Here is a 20,994-nt window from a genome sequence, read left to right on the forward strand (position 1 = left end):
CAGAAAACTCATTTCTTAAACAGAAACCTCATTTTTTTAAACATAAAACTCATTTTTTAAACAAAAACATTAATATTTAAACAGAAAAATAAATATTTACGTGATAAATTAATCCTGAATATAAAAATCAATTAATCTTGGCCACTCGTACATATTTAAATAGAAACAACGATATTTAAGCACTTTTTTAAACGTAAACGCAATATATTAAACAGAAACATCGATAATTAAACAAAGACAAACAAGTATATAAACAGAGAACTCATTTCTAAAGCAGAGCTTATTTTTTTAAACAGAGACCTCATTTTTTTAAACAGAAACCCTCATTGAGTTGGGATATTGAGTATCTCATCGTTCGTCGATCTCGTGAGCAGCTGAGTCGCCGAGCTCCGGATCCGGCGAGTGATCTCGAGCTGCTGGCTCGCTCGTGGGGTCTTAAAGGAGAAATCTTTGTCGGCGTTGGCGATCCGGGCTAGCGACGTTCCTCGGCGGTCGGAGTGGTGAGGTCTTTGGTGGCGACGTCTGATAAGACGGGTCAACTCGAAATCGGAACCATTCTCGATCGCGGAGACCGCAACATGGATAGCAATAGGGTTAGGGTTAGGGATCATTCCGGGTTTGGATCCATGGTGCCTAAGTCGGTCGACGGAACGGAGGGAGGAAGCGCGCCGACGAGGGTTCGATCTCGCCGCCTTCGCCTTCGCTTTTCATCATCTTCCCTGCCGTCGACCCTCATCTCTTTCATCTTCTTCGCCATCGACCTCGGGAAGACCGCGACGCTCCTCGTCGTCGAGCGAAGGCATCGAAAGGTTGCACCTTTTTCTCTGCAAGATCGAGATCTAGATCGAGGTGGAGATCAAAAATTCTAGGGTTCAAAATCCCATTTTTTTCATGCAACGTGATCGTGATTGTGGCAGCGTACGTTTTGTCTCACTCTGCCCTAAATTTCAACTCATAATAAAAGAGATTTTGGGGGTGATAAATACACCCCAAAAAACTCATTTGTTAAACAGAGACCTCATTTTTTTAAACAAAAAAACCTCATTTCTTAAACAGGACCTCATTTTTTTAAATGAAAAACTCATTTCTTAAACAAAAACTCATTTTTTAAACAAAAACTCATTTTTTTAAACAGAAAACTCATTTTTTTAAAGCAGTAACCTCATACCTCATATTTTTAAATAGAGCTCTCATTTTTAAATAGAAACTCATCTGCACCCAAGGGCATTATAGTCAAACTCATCACACTTTGCCACAACTTCCCACTGCAGGGACAATTTCGTCCAAAAAAATTCCAATTAACTCTATCAATCATCGTTAGATGATCGGGGGTTTAAAAAAATCATCAGTATTCAAAAGGAAGAGGATAACCAAATTTAGGGGAGAATCATGCATATGCAGAATTTTTGAGAGTGTTTTTAGCAATTTCCACTAAAAAAAAATTGAAGCCTTGGATGGCATTTTTTTTTTTATCCTTTAGAATACATGTAATTTCCATTCTTACCCATTTTATTTGTACTCACATCTTTGCATCTAATGAAATGGTTTATTACAAATTATTTATTAACTGAATTAACAAAACAATTATATGTTACTACAAATAACACATGACAAAATGATTTATTATAAATTGTAAAATTTTCATCGAATTATCTAAACATTATTATTACAAATAACACATAAGTGATATTATTGATTATCTGAGATATGAAATGCCTCACTTTTATGAATACTCATAGATTGTTGGTTGGACATAAATGATCATAAAAGATCATATATGATCATTTAATTCAGAGTATAATTTTTTTAGGTAAACATATTAATTCTGAAATTCATTATTCAAAATGAAACTTTTATTAAGTAATATACAAAAAGAAAAAAATAAAGAAAATTATTAAACGGCACCTAATTTTGGAATAAAAATTAAAGTCATATAACAAAATAAACATGAATGGAAATTTTTTGAAATTAAAAATCATTTTATTTACCTGTATTTATTAGTCAATTTTTAATTCACAAAAATAGAAGGTGGAATAGATCTCTATACCAAAAGTGGCTTTAATAACTATTCTTATATAAATATATATATATATATAAGAAAAGTTGATTAGTTTAATAATAAATCATTATTAACATCATGATGATGAATAAAGGAATGGATGGTTCATGTTTGACCAGAGTTGGTTGGACTCCATTGCAATCACTTTTAAGTAACCCACTTTTCTTGACCTCTAATTTTCCCTTGATATCTATATATATACAAAATAGAGATAATTATAGTATATGTTATTTTTAATAATTAATTTATATAGTTTTTTTATATATTCAAATATATATTTTCCATGTAATTTTTAATATTAAAATAAAAATTTCCCCATAAATATATTTTTTAAAAATAATTTAAATTGCATATGAAGCAAAAAAGGAAATAAATTATTAAAAAAGATGAGGGGGTGTTTGTAAGTTTAGAATTTTGTGGGTTTTATTGCAAAATATTGATTGCCTTCGTGTGTGTATATATAGACTCGCTTTAGAATTTTAGATAAAAAAAGGAGAAGAATTGGCGAGCTCAATCATGGAGGCAGCCTCTGTTCCCTCCCAAATGAAGAGTTCCATGCTTAGTTGCATCAGCCTCTCCGATCCCGACGTTGATAAATCCATCGCGCTTCTCAAGCAGGTGTGAATTTGAAATTTTGCTGCTTATTTTGTTGTGTTTTTTTTTAATTTATTTTGGTTTAGGCTTTGGTTATTGTGAATGATGCATTGTGAGTGTTTAATTCTGATTGATTGAGCGTTTTTGTTATTCATTTATGATTTTTATGGCCTTTTGTTATAATTCTTCTTTTCATTGCTTGATGCTTGGGTTTATTTTTTGGATTTTCTTCGGATTTTATGGTGTTTGTTCTGGTGTTGAGAGTTAAAATTATAGTTTGATTATTATTCAGTGGAATCAATGGGTTTGTGTTGTTAAGCAAGGTTTTTTACCTTTTTCTTTCTTTTTCTGTACTTTTTTTCTTGCGAATTATGGGTTATAATCATTCAGTTATTGGTAAAGTGGCCCTTTTTACTTATATTTTATATTTTTTTTTGTTTTGAATGAATTTTTAAATTCGTGTTTCTTGTATTTTTTTGTCCAGTAGCTTTTGAGTTTCTAGTATTTAGCTTTTAAAAATCTTAATTTTTTGTGTTATCTTTTTGAAGTTTTAGATTTAAAAAAATTTGGTCGATTCTCATACAAAAAGGCTTGTGCATTATTATGTGATAAGAGAATTTTCAATAAAATGTTCACTTCTTCATGTGACAAGTATTTGAGTTATATGATATGAAAGTTAGATTTAGGCCATATGCACGGCTAGCAGCTGAGGTCTTTATACATATCATATGACCTATGGGAACATTTTACTTTTTAGAGCACGATAAAATTTACACATCCATGTAGTGGTTACATGTGGATATTCTATCACAGTGCATTGGAACAAGGCAGTGGTTCAATCTGGAATGTGAATAAGAGTTTTTCAAGATAATATTCTGCCTGTCTGATGCGTTGCACTTTATTCTTTGTATTTGGACGTTTAATCCCGTAGATTCCTTATCAAACATAGTTCAATATATGCAAAGTTGGACTATCTTAATTTGGAATAATGCTTTTTTTGCACCAAAGTATAGGACCTGAAATTCACGTGGCTGTTACAAACAGTAACCCACAATGTCAAAGTTAATGTTTTGGTGAAGAAAACCTACCATTCACGGCATCATATATGCCAACATTCTTGTCTATGAAAATAGACTTAATCATAATTGTGTAAAGTTCAACTTAAGGATATGGAACTAAAGTGTATATCTTCATAATCTCATATTAAAGGATAGTCAGAGAAGTTAAATCTATTTATGTTAGGGAGACTACCACATTTGATTGTGATGGTTAGGTTGTCACTACATATAGCTCACATCACATGTAGAGCAACTTGAAGTAACTGTAAATATTTTAAATTATATGCGTGTTTACTGGTTACTAGAATTTTTTTTATTGTGCTCTATGGGTTACAACTAGTTTGTATAGCGTAGCCAATATGTATTTTCCTGTTTATCTGTGTTTTTAATTTGTATTATTTTGATGACTGATAAGAATATACTGATATCATGATTTCAGCTTTGATCAGGAATGCTTTTAGTGATGGTAGATGGAATAGGGAGGAAATATGGACCTGCCTAATGAATAGTATTTACTTTGCTTTTAGATTTTAAGTGCTTTTCTTCAAGCTAATTTCCACATTCACCTTCTTTCGTCCATCACTTTGGCACATATTTTGGTGAGCCTGACTTTTATGCAATTATTTTGAGGCTTTACTTATGCTTTGATTACCATATCTTTAAAATATATGAAGCAGAAACATTTCATTTAAATTGGTTAAGAGTAGCATTGTGATAATAAATTTTGTATGTAGTGTAAAGTAAATGCATAACTCATCAACTGTGCTTGCTTCTTGAAATTATTTCTTATTTATGTTATCTGTCATAATTATCTTTGTTTCTATTTTTTTTTTGTAACTTTTATTTAGATCTATTTTTAATATTTTATTGTTCTGGCTTTTGAATCTCTCCTATTTATAATTTTTTCCAGGCATGCTTAGACTCTGGATTCTTTTATGTTATCGATCATGGAATCCCACAAGACTTTATGGATGACGTTTTTTCCCAAAGTAAGAATTTTTTTGATCTACCTATGGATGAGAAAATGAAGCTTCTACGAAATGAAAAGAATCGAGGTTATACACCAATTCTAGATGAGATTCTGGATCGAGATAATCAAGTTGATGGTATGTTTCTAAATTCTCTAATTCTAGAATTAGTTGGGAGGCATGAATTTGTTTTGGTTCCTTTGAATTCTTATGAACATTTGATCAATCTTTCCTGTCAGAGAATGGCTAATGGGTAACTGACAAGGTACTTGAATGATTCAAGATATTTGCTTGTATCATGTTTAGCAGATAAGGGCTAGGAATGGCCATGTGCAGTTCACTAAAAACCAGTGCACATCCTACTACTCTCTATATATTGGCCTCCTTCCTTTACTCTTATGATCAAATTCAAATTGATCATTTTATGGTTAACTGTTTCAACCATTCTTGTAGAGTATTGTGAAACATAATCATTTCTTTTGTGGCATACCTGTTTTAGGTAAATTTCAATGGCATTTGCTTTTCACTGATCTTCCTATAACCTTTTATTTCTCCTTTCTCTGTTTATGCTTTTCAAGTTGAGGATATGTGAGGCATTAAGGAGATTAATTGCATGTGCTTAACAGGGTTTGTCATGAAGCTAGTTTTTCAGAAATGATCATGAAGCTAGGTTTCCTGGTTTGCGAACTAAACTCTAAGATTTCATTGCTGGTTCCTCCTTTATCAAAATTTCCACGGCAAGAATTTGGATCCTATTTACAGAATCTGATGTTAGATCTGATCTGGCCTTTGAAATATCCTTAAACTTTTGATGGTCATCCATTGATGTATGAAGATTCACTATGGTGAGTGACAATAAACTAGAAAACATTGAGGTTAACCTGTGGCAATACTGAATGGGACCTAATGCTTTTATCATTAGATCCTTTTTCCTTCATAGGGACAAAAGCATCTCTATTACGATCCTGTTCTTGGTTATTCTTTTTTCTGTTGTTGAAGTGTATTAATTGTTAATTAGATTTAATATCATCTGACATTGTATGCTTGAAGATGCGACTACAATGGCTTCACTTTTATCATGATTTATTTTTCATATGTGCAGTCAATTCGCTGCTAACATAATTCTTTCTTTATCTATCTTTACTTCTTTTATGTATTATAAAACTAAACTGAATTGTTGATTACTTTTTTAGGTGATTACAAAGAGGGATATTACATTGGTGTTGAAGTACCTGCTGATGATCCTCAAGCAGAGAAACCCTTTTACTGGACTCAAAATTTATGGCCTCCTGAAGGTAGATCTTTGTAATTATTTGTAAACTTCTTCTAAATTTGCCAATGCCATGGCACTGAATGCTCACTTAAGTAACCATCAACAATTAGAATTACTCTTGGGAGTAGATCTATTTAAAAGTTTTAACATTCTATATAATTTTGTTTCCTTCTTACTGTGAAATACCGCCTCATACACTAGAAAGAATATGTCTGCGCATCCAGTTTGATCAAGAAACACTTTCACTATGATATTGGACCATTTGATATTTGTTTGCACATCATTCACCTTATGCTCATCAACATAGCCAAATACATGGACTGTTTGCATTTATTCAACTATAGGGAGGATTCATCAATGATTAATTTACCAAGTTACATAAGAATATACTGTTCTGTTTGTGTCCTGTAGACTTATAAATAAAAGGGCCATGCCCTATGTACAGCTTTTCAACTTCATAAAATGGAATTATATTGTATAACTTTTTGTTGCACTGACCCATGTTGCTTCATTTTTTTTTTAATCTCAAGGTCATTTACCTGGATGGAGGTTAACAATGGAGAAGTATCACAATGAGGCCCTGTGAGTTCTGTTTCTCCCTGATCACTGATAGCATTTTTTAAAAAAACATTTTAACATCTTTCTAAGTGGCAATTTCTTTTTCCACTAGAACATGAGCAAGATTGCAATTCTTTGGCACTTTAGATGCCAATATGATAGAGTTCCCTGCATAGAAAAGGCTTGCTTCCTGCAATGTACCACAATATACAATTTATTCTTTATTTGTGCATGTCAACTTGTTTGGATCTGTGGGTTCATTGAACTTCTTTGGATAAGATTGCAACAACATCAACTAGAAGACGATAGTTTTTGCTAATTACTACTAAAAGTATTATTATTTTCAAAATGGAACTTTTAAGAGCACAATGGTGTCAAACTCTCACTCCTGTCTTCTGTTTCAAAAAAAATCTTAAAGGAGGGTGGCAAGAGCAGTGGCTAGGATCATAGCTCTGGCACTTGACCTAGATGGTGACTTCTTTGATAAACCATACATGCTTGGGGAGCCAATTGCAACTTTGCGACTTCTACACTATCAAGGTGTGGAAAAAACTAGAGGTTATTGCATTTGCATGCTATTGTGATCCTCTTGTCAAAGAAAATATAATGCAATTTATGGTATGATGGTTGCCTTTGTCTGATCATTAGGTACAATGTCTAATCCTTCAAAGGGAATATATGGTGCCGGAGCCCACTCGGATTATGGTTTGATCACTCTCTTGGCAACAGATGATGTAGTTGGCCTCCAAGTAAGATGATGTTTGGTTAGAACTCACTTCCTTTATAATTTTTTATAATGTGGTTATCTACTTCTATGACTATCTTAGTATGTGAACCATGTCATGTCATGCAGATATGCAAGGATAAGGATGCACAGCCTCAAATATGGGAATACATTGAACCTGTGAAAGGGTTGGTTTAACTCTTCTTCTAGGCATATTTACAATTCCATCTCATCCATGTTCACATTTATGCACAGCTTATATTTTTTAATCTTGTGTGTGTGTGTGTGTGTGTGTGTGTAGAGAGAGAGAGAGAGAGAGAGAGAGAGAGAGAGAGAGATAACTCTTCTTCTAGGCAGTATTTTCACAATTCCATCTCATCCATGTTCACATTTATGCACAGCTTATATTTTTTAATCTTGTGTGTGTGTGTGTGTATATATATATATATATATAGAGAGAGAGAGAGAGAGAGAGAGAGATGGCTCTCAATTTCTATACATTACGCATGGGATAGGTTGGGTTAACTCTCCTATTGCTCACTTCTATCATTCCATCTCACTCGTATTTTCTCTCATATTGTTAACATGTCTTTTATCATCTTTTAGCCATATGGTCTGTTGTTTTTTTGTAAACTCATATTGTTAATTCTTTATTGGTTAAAATAGATTATCTACTTTATAGACATGTGATAATTTTTAAATTTTTTGTAATATGTTAGCAGCCCCGTAAAGTTGATGATAGACATGGAGGTTTTTCCAGTCATTGCATTCTTGCTTGCTGTCCATTAAGTTTAGTCTTTGCTATTATCTTCTTTAAAACAATTCAATATTGTGAACTGCCATCCATGATATATTTGTTTTTCTCTTGTTGCTTCCCTCTATCTTTGAAATACAAATTAGGAATTTGTGCTATCATGCTAACTATTTCTTTTTGATTTATTATTATTATTCTTTAAATTAAGCATTGCTCTGATTTTCACCTGGAAAAAAGTACTAGTACTTCCATAAAATTAATGCAACAGTTTTACCCATGAATTTTTGTCGATAACTAGTTGCAAATGAAAATTCAGGCCCAACCGATTAAATCCATGAGTTCAAACTCTTGGGACTCTTTTCTAGAACCTGTATGATGTAAAACTCTTTGGCTGATCCTTTTACTCAAGCTTGTTTCTTCTTCCTTTTGTCTTCTTACTAGTGTTTTCTAAGAACTGTGTTAATTTAAAAACCAGCGTGAAAATTTAGGTTCAGTTTAAGTATTTCAGATTGTTAGTGGGGTTTACCTTTTGTTTTTTTCAGGCTGGCCCTGGGCTGATCTATGCTCTTAAATTAATTGGATTTAGTGTTAAAATTTATTTTTCTCCCAAGCAAATCATATAAATGCCTTGTTTTTGGTAGTTATATATGTGGCCTGTTCTACTCATGAATGAAATAAGTGTTTTTGTTTTAGTTCATATGACAAGATATAATCTCTGCTCAACTGTTCCATGGCTCAGATACATTAAGGTTTGCAGTCCATGAAAATTTACATTTTACAAACATATTAGGTGATGTTTCTATAATAGTTCAATGTAAAACCCTAACAAAATTGCAAAAATTTTATTCCTGGCTCCAAAAGCTATCTACATTCCAAACTAGTCAGCAGTTGTGAACAAAATAACCCTTCAGGGAAGGTTGTTTAACAGGGCAGTCTTAAATCAAAAGGCTCAAAAATATGGGTGCAGTTAGATTCTTTTAGATAGGAAAAGAAGTGTGAGGAATTTATACAGTTACTGTTGTATATACTTGAGTAACTTCAATTGCTATTCTATACTCTTTGCTTTTCTATACTGTCTTCTCCTTTTTCTGCCATGTGTCTTAACCAAAATTTAGCTGGAAATATTTAATTTTCTGTTTTTTATTTTTATTTCCATTCCAGAGGGTTCATTGTCAATCTTGGAGACATGCTTGAACGTTGAGTAATTGCATATTCAGGTAAACTTCCTCTTGGTGCTATTCTTTCTGGTCTCAAAAATTGTTGTCATCTTTCATTCTTTGTGAAGTACTGTATCATCATAAAACAATTTTTCTTTGCAGTAGAATCATTTGTAGTTAGAATGCATGGTGAATGACTCCCTTGTGGTCATATGTATTTATTGACATTTAGCTCTCCCCTGGAACTATCCAGAACTACTTTAAATAATCCTTATACTGAATTAAATGATGGTCTTTAACTATCACATGATTCCACTGTTTGCATGTTAGACTGGGATAGCTCATTTATTACTTTAGTTTTCTTTTGAAGTCTGTCAAATTTACATTTTTCTACCTTTTAATTTTTCTTCATGAAATAGTTTTACTTTGATAATACTTGGTTCTTCAAATGATGCCAAATGATTAATCTCATCCAAGGAACCGCTTTCAGAGAACATCAGCATGAATCTTCCCTAAACCTCTTATTCTTTCTCTTTTATTGTTAGGTCCACATTGCATCGAGTCGTCACAGATGGACGGGAACGTTTTTCTGTAAGATCCTTCAAGCACTTCAAACCGAGGAATTAATTCATTCGTAATTACCACCCTCACTGGTTGAAACTTTAGTTTACATTCAATTATTTTTCTTTTCTTGGCAGATTGCATATTTTTGTGGAGCTCTAGCCATGACTGCATAGTCGAATGCCTGCCGACATGCAAATCTGAAGAAAATCCACCCAAGTGAGTTTTTCTGAACTTCCGTCGAATTATTCTTACAACACAAAATACATCTTGTCGTGAAATACCTAGTCAACATTATAACTTCTTTGCTTATTTACTTTTTGAGCCGAGAAATTGACATCATTCGAGCTTTTTATCAGGTTCCCTCCGATAAGTTGCAGCACATACCTGTCCCAAAGATACAAAGACACACATGCAGATCTTAACACTTATTCGAAACACTAGACTTCGATAAAATTTCTGCAGTATCAAAAAGTCGTATTTTTTATCGCTCTCTGATCAATGCTTCATCAAGCAACAGTTTTATAAGATCAGAAACCGAAATAGAGTACTATATTATATGTATTATAGTACATATGCTCTAGCAAAATGGTATCGATGAAATATCTTCTTTTGTTTCGTTCATTTACTGAGAAAAGTATGTAATGACAAAAATAAAATAAAATAAATAAATATAGATTGTTGTTGCAAAGCAAATGTTAAAATGACTTGCAATGTTTCCGCCAGTTATTTTTTTAATGAATTAATTTTGATTTTTGTTTGGAATGAATTGTGTACCTTTCAAACTGATTCTTTTATAAATGCTTTTGTAACAAAATGCATAAACTAGGTGGACAATTTTTTTAAGTACATTTTCTATTGCTATAATAATACTAGAGTTGATTAACAAAGAAAGTTGATAATAATATTATGATATTTATTTCGATTAGTTTTCAAGAAATCAAAATTTTAAAAGATTCACATACACAGTTATTGGAAATTGGAAATCATAATCTAAGCTTCTACCACTTAGAACTAACTCCCAATGTTGATGGTTTCTTGAAATCCTTCAATTTTATCTTAATTTTCAAATATATTAGTAACTAAGATAAATCAAAGTGATTTATAAAAAAAATCAACCTATTCTTCCATTCACATTTTTATGGCAAGTATTTATAAATCCTTTTTCACTTAAATTTTTATTAATATAAAATCTATTACTTTAGAACAGTTAAAGAACCAAGTTTAAGAATAATAGATTTAATATTAAAAAACACTCACCGGAGGGTTTAACCTGCTTGTAGGACTCCCCGCTCTGGACAATTTAGAGTTTGTGGCTCTTAAAAAATCGAAAGACGTTAAAAGAATCCCTTAAAAACAAATAAAACACCTATGCTCTGACTTTGCATCAGCTTTGGGGTTCAATATTGGGTTCTCTTCAAAATAAATATCGTGATATAAAAGATCCAAGTCATCAAATGAGATTAAGAGGCTGTTGATCATAAAACTACAATTTGTTCCGGGGGACATGAAAAATATCATTTTTATACAAACTAACTACTTCCATACTCTATTGTAATGAGTAGTAATAACCTCAAGCCCATTAATTGACGAAGCCCAGCCCACTTAAGCCCACCACAAACGTATCACAATCTAGGGTTAGGGTTAGGGTTTTATATATCAACAAAGTGATCTCCAAGTCTTCTCGCTCGCCGCTCTCTCGCTCTTGTGTGCTCTCGATCTCCATTGCACGGAGCCAGCTTGATCGTGAGAAGATCCAGCCATGGCGGAGACCAAAGCCTTCACCATTCGCACCCGCAAGTTCATGACCAATCGCCTCCTCTCACGAAAGCAATTCGTAATCTCCTCCTTCCAAACCCTAGTTCTGTATACCTGCGAGCAAATTCTGTTGCTGATTCTTCATTTTTTGTTTTGATTTGGTTTCAGGTCATCGATGTCTTGCATCCTGGCAGAGCCAACGTTTCCAAGGTCCCTTTTTTTCTTTGTTGGTTCTCTGATGAATTTTTGTGTTGATTTTTTATTGTGTTTTTTTGATTTTATGTTTTGGTGGATGATTTGAAGGCGGAGTTGAAGGATAAATTGGCGAAGATGTACGAAGTGAAGGATGAGAACTCGATCTTTGTGTTCAAGTTCAGAACGCACTTTGGTGGTGGGAAGTCAACGGGTTATGGGTTGATCTACGACAGTGTTGAAAACGCGAAGAAATACGAGCCTAAGTATCGCCTCATCAGGGTATATCAAACTCTCTCCGAAATCCAAATCCAATGTTTTTTTTTTTTTTTGATTTCTTGTTAAAGATTTGTTTTTTGTTATATTGTGTTCTTTCGGCTTTAGATTTTTCGCTTTAATGTTGATTCATAGTTCTAGCATATGTGGTTTATTAATGCTTTTCTAGTTAGGTAGTGCTTTGTATTGGGACAATGAAGTAACTACCTCTCTGACCCTTGCATTCTTCTAACATGTTAAGTGCATTTGTTATCGAGGGTCTGTTCCCTTCTTTATTGTGCTATTTGCTTACGGATTTGTGCCTTCAATGTTGATTGGAGGTTTTTGTTTGTATGACATTGTTGTACCATTTTGATTGCTTGTCTGTTGCTATTGTTGTTGGTCTATGTTGTAATTATTGCTCGTTTGTTGCTTGTTATCATAGAGATTGCGGAAAACCTACTATTGAAATACAGTAAAGAAACAGGGTTAGGTCATCTCTTGGTTTATTATATTTGGAAGAACTTTTATAGGCACCTTATATTCTTGTGTTTTTTTGACATTGGTAGATGTTTTCTGTAATCATTAGCACCAGCACTGTTTCATGGATGTCCTAAGAGTCTACCTGGCTTTGTAACTTGAAAGTTGGGAAGCATTCTGCTGCTTACCATAAGTTGGTTAAAGATAATGCTATTAGTTGATAGAGTTTTGTCTCTTGGATTTAGTTTCTTTGTATGCGTTGCATTTAATCAGGGTTTTTGCATATACCGAGCATAGACCTGCCAACACCTGTATTGAAACTATGCTCATCTGGATTATTTGATTACAATTTGTTTGATTTTGGATTAAACGATGTGTATCGAACTTAAAAACACTCTTATATGTTATATGCTCTGGCTTTTGGCCAAGTACAGTTGTTGCCTAAAGTAGAAAAATTACACTCATGTATGCATCTCAATTTCCAGATTCCCGATTACTAAATCATGGACTAGTAGTCACCACAAGATATATAGTTTGTTTGTTATTTCAAAGTTAGAAGTCTCTAAAATAAAGTACGAAAAAGCCTGTGGGTTGTGATCATCTGATTGAAATTCAGCTTGATCCTGTCAGACTTGTGTTTCATGGCTAACCTGTTTGTAATTTGCATGGGAAGCCTCAGTTGTTCGACAACTGAAATCCACTTCTTTTTCATCTCCATCAAAGAGCAGCCTTACTTTAAAGTTTACTGTTTGTTGCAATTTCTTTTATTTCTTTCTGCTCTCAGCATGCTTGAAATGTACTTATATTATAAAAAAAAAAAATTGAATTTCATTGTTCATCGGATGACTGGGTTTCTTTTGTTTATGATAGGGCTATCCTGATGAATTTATATACCATTCCTTATAACTTGACTCACTTGCCTGAATGCATATTTGTATTTTGTCAGAATGGACTGGCCACTAAGGTTGAGAAGTCAAGGAAGCAAATGAAGGAAAGGAAGAACAGAGCAAAGAAAATCCGAGGTGTGAAGAAGGTATAGCTTAAGATTAATTCATGTGTTCAAATTTTTCTTTTTTAATGTTCTAGATAATCTCTAACATGACATGAACAATTAACCATAGCCTACTAATCCATGTAATTTTTGTGAGTAAATTCACATAATTTCTAATTGCTTTTCTTTGTGATGTCCAGACAAAGGCTGGAGATGCTGCCAAGGCAGGGAAGAAGAAGTGAGGTCTCTTCATCCTTCCAGTGAAGGATCTGCACAATTTGGTGGACACTCTTGGGTTATTATGATGTGGAATCTTTTTGCTGCCTGGTTTTTTATTATTTACTTTTTGAACTGATTGTAGTTTTTGAGGAAGTTTTCTTTTGTGAACCATGATACACATTAGCTACAAGACCGGCTTTATCTTTCTAATTGCTTGGAGTAATTCAATAGGTGTTATTTGGTTTGATTATGAGCTTCTCATTGCTTTGCTTTTCAATCCTCTCATCTGAATTTGTTTCTCCTGTTGATAAGCCTTGATGTTGATGTCAAGATTAAGAGGAACAGAAATGTGAATTTTTAAGCTATGGATAACACTATATTTACATACTCATTAATTTTTATTTTTAGTAAATCTTTTATCTCCGTAATAATTAAAAATAAGGTTGGTTTAGAAATTTTAATAAAAATTCACCAAAAAGAAAAGATTACGAGTATCAAGCTCTAGCCCATGTTTTAAATATCAGCTCTGTTAATTAATGGTAATCCCACGCCTTGGTTTTCTTTCTCCTGGGTAGTTCGTCAAGGTGATCTCATTTCTTCCTATCTATTTATTTTAAGTTTCTCAAGTCCTCACTTCTATTTTTAATTTTATTTTTCAGAATAACTTGATCTTTGGTTTCAATTCTAGTCTTCGCAACAATTTTAATCACCTTGTGTATGCCGATGACTTGATTTGAATTACTTAAGCTTTCCGTAAAGGTTGCCCGGAATATCTGAACTTTTCTGCTTTTATACTAGTCTTATGGACAGAGGCCCCAATTACTCCAAGTCCCAAATTTATTTTCCCTCTTAGTATAACAAGCATGTTTTAAAAAGTATTTGCAATATCCTGAATCTTAAAAAAGCTTTTTTCCCTTTTAAATACCTTGGTGTTCTTATTTCTTCTAAGACATATAGCTACCCAATCTTTTCAACCTATGGAGGATAAAATTCGATACACCTCTAGTAGATGGGCTAACTTTCATCTTTCTCCAGCGGCTAAGGGTATTTAATCAATTCGGTTCTTTCTCTATTCCCATATACACCATGTCTGTCTATCCTATCCCTGATTCTATTTTATCTGAGATATCCAAAGTTAGAAAAACTTTTGTAGGAATGAGCAGTGGAAAAGGGCATCCATAATGTGAGTTGGAATATTATAAACAAAGGAAAGTCTGAGGAGGGCTTAGGTTTTAAAAATCTCTCTCTTACTAAACACTCATTGATGTCCAAACATATATTCCAATATTTAAATAATGATAATGTCCTTTGGGTGGAGATTTTGCATGATAAATACGATAAAATGAATTTTTGGCATGATCATCCTCCTCCTAAATGCTCCTGGTTTTTTCGGGGTCTTTGCAAATCTGCAGCCTTCATTAAGCATCATTGTAAAATCAATTCAATTAACCCGGCTAGTACTTCTTTCCTTTGGGATCCATGGTGTTTTCGATATCCATAGTTGCTCTCAAGCCTACATTTCTCAACATGGATGTAGGCATTAATCATATTAATCTTATTGAGCTTATCCAAGGGTAACCAGTGGGACTATCATTACCTTAATTTCCTCTTTTGGCAATATTTCGATAGCCTCGGAGGTTACATATACATACAATTGATCATGAGGCTAATAATCATCGGGTGTGGTAGGCTTCCAAATCTAAATGCTCTAAAAATATCTGCAGACAATTTATCATCACTTGAATCACCTGAATTCTTGCTCCCTTCTTGGATTGATGGAATTTACTTTAGCATTCTTGTTGCTCCTAAACGGAAAACATTTTATTTGGATGTGTATTACATGGGCCGTTTGTCTACTTATGCATTCCTTCCATAGTATTCATCTTGGTCCGAGATATCCATGTATTTTTCTCGTGGATCTTCAGTCGTGAGACCATTGATCATTTTGTTCGTCATTGTGCTAGAATTCATGGTGTTTGGGATATGATTAATTATAGAGAAAACCCTCGTCATTTCCTTCTCCTTGCAAGGGCTTTTCTCTGGTGGAGCTGGATCATTGAATACGAGACATTCTCAACATATCCTAGTGATCATCTGTGCGGGGCTTGGTCTATCTGGATTAGTCTTTGCAATGCAATATTCAAAAACATCGCCCAAATTACTCCATCATTGTGAGCAAAGCCATCGCTCATGTCTGAGAATTCTCTACCAGCCTTTCGGATAATCTTGGCAAGAAATTAATCCTCGCACAATCCTCTTCGGCGTCGACTTGATACTTCCTATTCACTCATGACCACTGCCAACTAAAAGCACACGGTAAGATCCGTCGGGATTCTTCATCTCTAATGCTAATTATGCTATATCTTTTGCAAGGTGTCTTCCTCAACCATTGATGGACAATTCCTTTGATGATTTATTGGCTCTTTGAAGTAGCGTTGCAATCTGCATCGATTTTCATATTAGAATCAATCACATTTTATGCTCATCACATTATTCTCGAGACCATTCGAGCTTGGATCATCTCACATCTTGGTGGTTCAGTTCTCGATTTCAAATCTTCAATTCCTATTGGACATGTGTAATCGTCTCAACATTCATGTTACTCCTCTCCGCTTGGCGATTCCCGCTTATTAACCGCCATCCATCGGATTTTTGGTACCGTATCTCAATCTTTTCTAGTTGGTAGAGACTTGCCTTTATTGGATGATGCGCGTTCTTTTATCGAGCAAGGATTTATCTTTCAATTTGTTATTCTTTCATCTTACTTGTTATGTATTTTTGTAGTTTGTTCAGCTTTTTTGGTTCTTAGTTTTAGTTTCTACTCTATTTAAATAAAATACAGCTTCTGTATGAGAAGTTCTTTCCAAATCAGCTTTATATATTTTTATAAATACAGCTAAAAATTAGCTTATTTTCAAGTTTAATGACAAAAATTTTTCTTTTACTGATTAGAAAACTAATACATGAAGATGTACCTAATTCGTCGTAAGTCTCTATTTAAAGCCTTGGATCATGCTAGTAATATTCAGATGTTAATTCACTAATTATTTTCTCAAGCATACTTTTCTTTTCCGTGAAATAATACACACACAGTTTGTATGTTCCACAGCCATAAATAATTAAACATTTATATTATGATTAAAATAACAGCTAACCATAAATTCAACAGATATATATTTATATATTTTAAAGAATGAAGCATTCGTATCTCATAAAATAAAAACATTATTATCGAGATATATTTGAATTCAAAAATATAATATTTAAAAATTAAGATATGAGCTGATGTATATATATATATATATTATTGAGATATATCTAAATTGAGAAAATATAATTTTTAAAAAAATTAATATACGGCCGATATATATCTAAATTAATTTTTAAAGGTAATAATTTAAAAAGGAATTGTTTCTCAGAATATCCGCTGCCTATTTTGGCTGTGATAGATATTTTTAAAATCAGACGGTCCAGAATGAATGAGTCTAACCACTGGACTACGTTAACATAGATATGCTGAGGGACATCTTAACATGCATGCGCATATCTCCTCGTTGGCCAATAGCTACATAAGCTAACAGAAATTAGGGTTTTTGGCACAGTGCCTGCTGAGGGGTTCTCTTGCTTTTGAATTTCAGGGTAATGCTAGAAGAGTTTTCCATATTTTGTAGTGATTTTTCGCTATTTTTCCTTCTCTTTCGCTATTTTTTTTCATTGTTTTTGGTAAATGCTTGATGGAACTCTGTGTGTGTGTGTGTGTGTGTGTGATTTTGTTGGATTTATACTAATGGTTTATATTATGGTAATCAAAATCATGTTGTTTTTTTGTGTGTATATTTTATCGTATTTCTCCTTTGTATCTTGCTGTTTGTTTGATTTTTCTGCTTATCTCTGATGGATGTTTGTCTTTTTGTGGCAGTTTGATCTTTTTGAATGGATTCATGTTACTGGTGTGTATAATTGTTAAACTATGGACTTTGATTTTAATACTGATCTGATTATACTTGTTCTTATTGATCAAAATTTATTTTTTGTAGAATTTATGTGAAAGTATTATAATGCTTTAGCAAGGGTGCATCTTTCAGCATGTTTTTCATACTCTATGATCTGAAATTTTTTGGAATAAATCATATGTTATTGCACTCATCATAATGAAGAGCATATCTTGGTTATAGTGGCTATTAACATGCACCTTTAGACTTGACATTGTGGTCCTTTTTGTGACATTCCTTCTTCTTATCTTTACATTTGTTTACGTCCATGATTACTGTATGTAATTATTGTGAGTTTGGGCTATGAATTCATTATTGCCTGTTGAACTCTTGATTTTCTTGTCATGCCTTTACAAGAAGTAGGGAAAGGGTAAAATATATAAAGTTGTAGTTTTCTATGTTGTTTTTTTTTTTTAGCAATATTTATGATATCATTTAGTCCATGGATCAGTGGCCATTACATTACTTCTTAATAATCCGCATTAATATAAGCATGTTACTTTTCTGGCAGTGACCTACAGGTTATCTGAATTCACACTCTTTCATCCTTTAAAGAAGGGAGTCATTTTTTTCTAAGCAGTCAAGATGGTGAAGTTTACGGCTGAAGAGTTACGCAGGATTATGGACCTGAAGCACAACATTCGTAATATGTCTGTCATTGCTCATGTTGATCATGGTAAGCAGTTTTCTAAATTACATTTGACTATATATATATATATATTGATCTGTATTAAAAATTTCAATTGTGGTGAATATTTTTGTTTAATTAGTTCCTTCAAATTGTTCTGTTTACAATTGCTCTGTGCAAATTATGAAATGTCAACCCTGATGATGCTGGTATTGGACTGCATGTGCAGGGAAATCCACTCTCACAGACTCTCTGGTGGCAGCTGCTGGAATCATTGCCCAAGAAGTTGCTGGAGATGTTAGAATGACAGACACCCGGCAGGACGAAGCAGAGCGTGGCATTACTATCAAATCCACAGGAATTTCCTTGTATTATGAGATGACTGATGATTCATTAAAGAACTTTAAGGGTGAGAGAATGGGAAATGAGTATCTGATCAACCCTCATTGATTCTCCTGGACATGTTGACTTCTCTTCTGAGGTCACGGCTGCTCTACGCATTACTGATGGTGCACTGGTGGTTGTTGATTGTGTGGAGGGTGTCTGTGTCCAGACTGAAACAGTTCTCCGCCAGGCTTTGGGAGAGAGGATCAGGCCTGTATTGACTGTGAACAAGATGGACCGTTGTTTCCTTGAGCTTCAGGTTGGTGGTGAAGAAGCGTATCAGACATTTCAGCGTGTCATTGAAAATGCAAATGTTATCATGGCAACATATGAGGATCCACTTCTTGGTGATGTCCAGGTTTATCCAGACAAAGGTACGGTTGCTTTCTCAGCAGGACTGCATGGCTGGGCCTTTACATTGACCAATTTTTGCCAAGATGTATGCTTCTAAATTCGGTGTGGATGAGCATAAGATGATGGAGAGGTTATGGGGTGAAAATTACTTTGACCCATCTACCAAGAAATGGACTACCAAAAGCACAGGTTGTCCCTACTTGCAAACGTGGCTTTTGTGCAATTCTGTTATGAACCTATCAAACAGATAATAAATACTTGCATGAATGATCAAAAGGATAAGTTGTGGCCGATGCTGCAAAAACTTGGTGTCACAATGAAATCTGATGAGAAAGAACTGACAGGGAAGGCTCTGATGAAAAAGAGTGATGCAAAACTTGGTTGCCTGCCAGCACTGCTCTTCTTGAAATGATGATATTCCATCTCCCATCTCCTGCCAAAGCTCAGAAATATCGTGTGGAGAATTTATATGAGGGACCTCTTGATGACATATACGCTAATGCTATCCGAAACTGTGATCCTGAAGGTCCTCTCATGCTGTATGTCTCTAAGATGATTCCGGCATCCGATAAAAGGAAGGTTCTTCGCATTTGGCCGTGTTTTTCTCAGGTAAGGTATCTACTGGTTTGAAGGTCAGGATTATGGGGCCCAACTTCATTACCGGTCAAAAGAAGGATTTGTACGTGAAGAGTGTCCAGCGTACTGTTATCTGGATGGGTAAGAGACAAGAATCAGTTGAAGATGTTCCTTGTGGGAATACAGTCGCCTTGGTTGGTCTAGATCAGTTTATCACCAAGAATGCCACTCTCACTAATGAGAAGGAAGTTGAAGCCCATCCAATCAGAGCAATGAAGTTTTCAGTCTCCCCTGTTGTCCGAGTTGCGGTTCAATGCAAAGTTGCTTCTGATCTTCCCAAGCTTGTTGAAGGCTTGAAGCGTTTAGCCAAATCAGATCCCATGGTTGTGTGTACGATTGAAGAGTCCGGTGAACACATAATTGCTGGAGCAGGTGAGCTTCACCTTGAAATTTGCTTGAAAGATTTGCAGGAAGATTTCATGGGAGGGGCAGAGATTGCAGTCTCAGATCCAGTTGTCTCTTTCCGTGAAACTGTGCTTGAGAAATCTTGCCGCACTGTGATGAGCAAGTCACCTAACAAACACAATCGACTCTACATGGAAGCAAGGCCCATGGAGGATGGCCTAGCCGAGGCCATCGATGATGGCCGTATCGGCCCAAGGGATGATCCAAAAGTTCGTTCTAAGATTTTAGCTGAAGAATTTGGATGGGACAAGGATCTGGCCAAGAAAATTTGGTGTTTTGGTCCTGAGACTACTGGTCCCTAACTTGGTTGTTGATATGTGCAAGGGAGTTCAGTACCTCAGTGAAATTAAGGATTCAGTTGTGGCCGGTTTCCAGTGGGCATCAAAGGAAGGTGCATTGGCAGAAGAAAACATGAGAGCAATATGCTTTGAAATATGTGACGTGGTGCTGCATGCTGATGCTATTCACAGGGGAGGTGGCCAGGTGATTCCAACTGCAAGGCGTGCTATATATGCATCTCAATTGACAGCCAAACCTAGACTTCTTGAACCGGTTTATCTTGTAGAGATCCAAGCCCCGGAACAGGCACTTGGAGGCATCTATGGTGTTCTTAACCAGAAGAGAGGTCATGTCTTTGAGGAGATGCAGAGGCCGGGCACTCCTCTTTACAACATTAAGGCTTACCTACCAGTCATTGAGTCATTTGGTTTTTCAGGTACTCTCAGGGCTGCAACCTCTGGCCAGGCATTTCCCCAGTGTGTGTTTGATCACTGGGACATGATGTCTTCTGATCCACTGGAACCGGGCTCACAAGCAGCCAATTTGGTGAGTGTGATTCGCAAGAGGAAGGCCCTTAAGGAGCAGATGACTCCACTTTCTGAGTACGAAGACAAGCTTTTAAGGCCACCTTTCGTTCTATAACACTTTTTGATGATCGATGTTCATCCTTACAACTTTTCATCCCCACAACTTTTTCATTCAACTTTTCATCCTT

General features: G+C 34.6%; 2 protein-coding genes and 1 pseudogene across 2 annotated transcripts; all 3 read left to right on the forward strand.

Annotated features, from left to right (window-relative positions):
• The first annotated feature begins 2,554 nt into the window (after nt 1–2,554).
• On the forward strand, nt 2,555–10,125 carry LOC120253999 (2-oxoglutarate-dependent dioxygenase citB-like). Its single transcript, XM_039262158.1, is given in 12 exon segments — nt 2,555–2,677; nt 4,622–4,817; nt 5,873–5,974; nt 6,483–6,534; nt 6,929–7,050; nt 7,159–7,259; nt 7,364–7,422; nt 9,150–9,184; nt 9,187–9,205; nt 9,691–9,736; nt 9,844–9,925; nt 10,066–10,125. Coding segments are annotated over 11 exon segments (873 nt in total). The 5' UTR covers nt 2,555–2,575; the 3' UTR covers nt 9,883–9,925; nt 10,066–10,125.
• A 1,248-nt stretch (nt 10,126–11,373) lies between these two features.
• On the forward strand, nt 11,374–13,651 carry LOC120253996 (40S ribosomal protein S24-1). Its single transcript, XM_039262156.1, has 5 exons — nt 11,374–11,543; nt 11,633–11,674; nt 11,768–11,938; nt 13,338–13,424; nt 13,583–13,651. Exons 1-5 carry the CDS (start codon nt 11,469–11,471, stop codon nt 13,622–13,624), a joined length of 417 nt encoding a protein of 138 aa, XP_039118090.1. The 5' UTR covers nt 11,374–11,468; the 3' UTR covers nt 13,625–13,651.
• A 4,527-nt stretch (nt 13,652–18,178) lies between these two features.
• LOC120253997 lies at nt 18,179–20,921 on the forward strand (annotated as a pseudogene).
• Nucleotides 20,922–20,994: the final 73 nt, after the last annotated feature.

Source organism: Dioscorea cayenensis, unplaced genomic scaffold (genome assembly GCF_009730915.1).
Source record: "Dioscorea cayenensis subsp. rotundata cultivar TDr96_F1 unplaced genomic scaffold, TDr96_F1_v2_PseudoChromosome.rev07_lg8_w22 25.fasta BLBR01000278.1, whole genome shotgun sequence".
Taxonomy (NCBI): Eukaryota; Viridiplantae; Streptophyta; class Magnoliopsida; order Dioscoreales; family Dioscoreaceae; genus Dioscorea; species Dioscorea cayenensis.

Bases quoted from the DNA above. Each gene is read 5' to 3' on its own strand.
- LOC120253996 (XM_039262156.1), top strand. From the start codon at position 11,469: ATGGCGGAGACCAAAGCCTTCACCATTCGCACCCGCAAGTTCATGACC. The intron at 11,675-11,767 runs GTCCCTTTTTTT...GATGATTTGAAG, and splicing joins GCAGAGCCAACGTTTCCAAG to GCGGAGTTGAAGGATAAATT. The intron at 11,939-13,337 runs GTATATCAAACT...GTATTTTGTCAG, and splicing joins CTAAGTATCGCCTCATCAGG to AATGGACTGGCCACTAAGGT.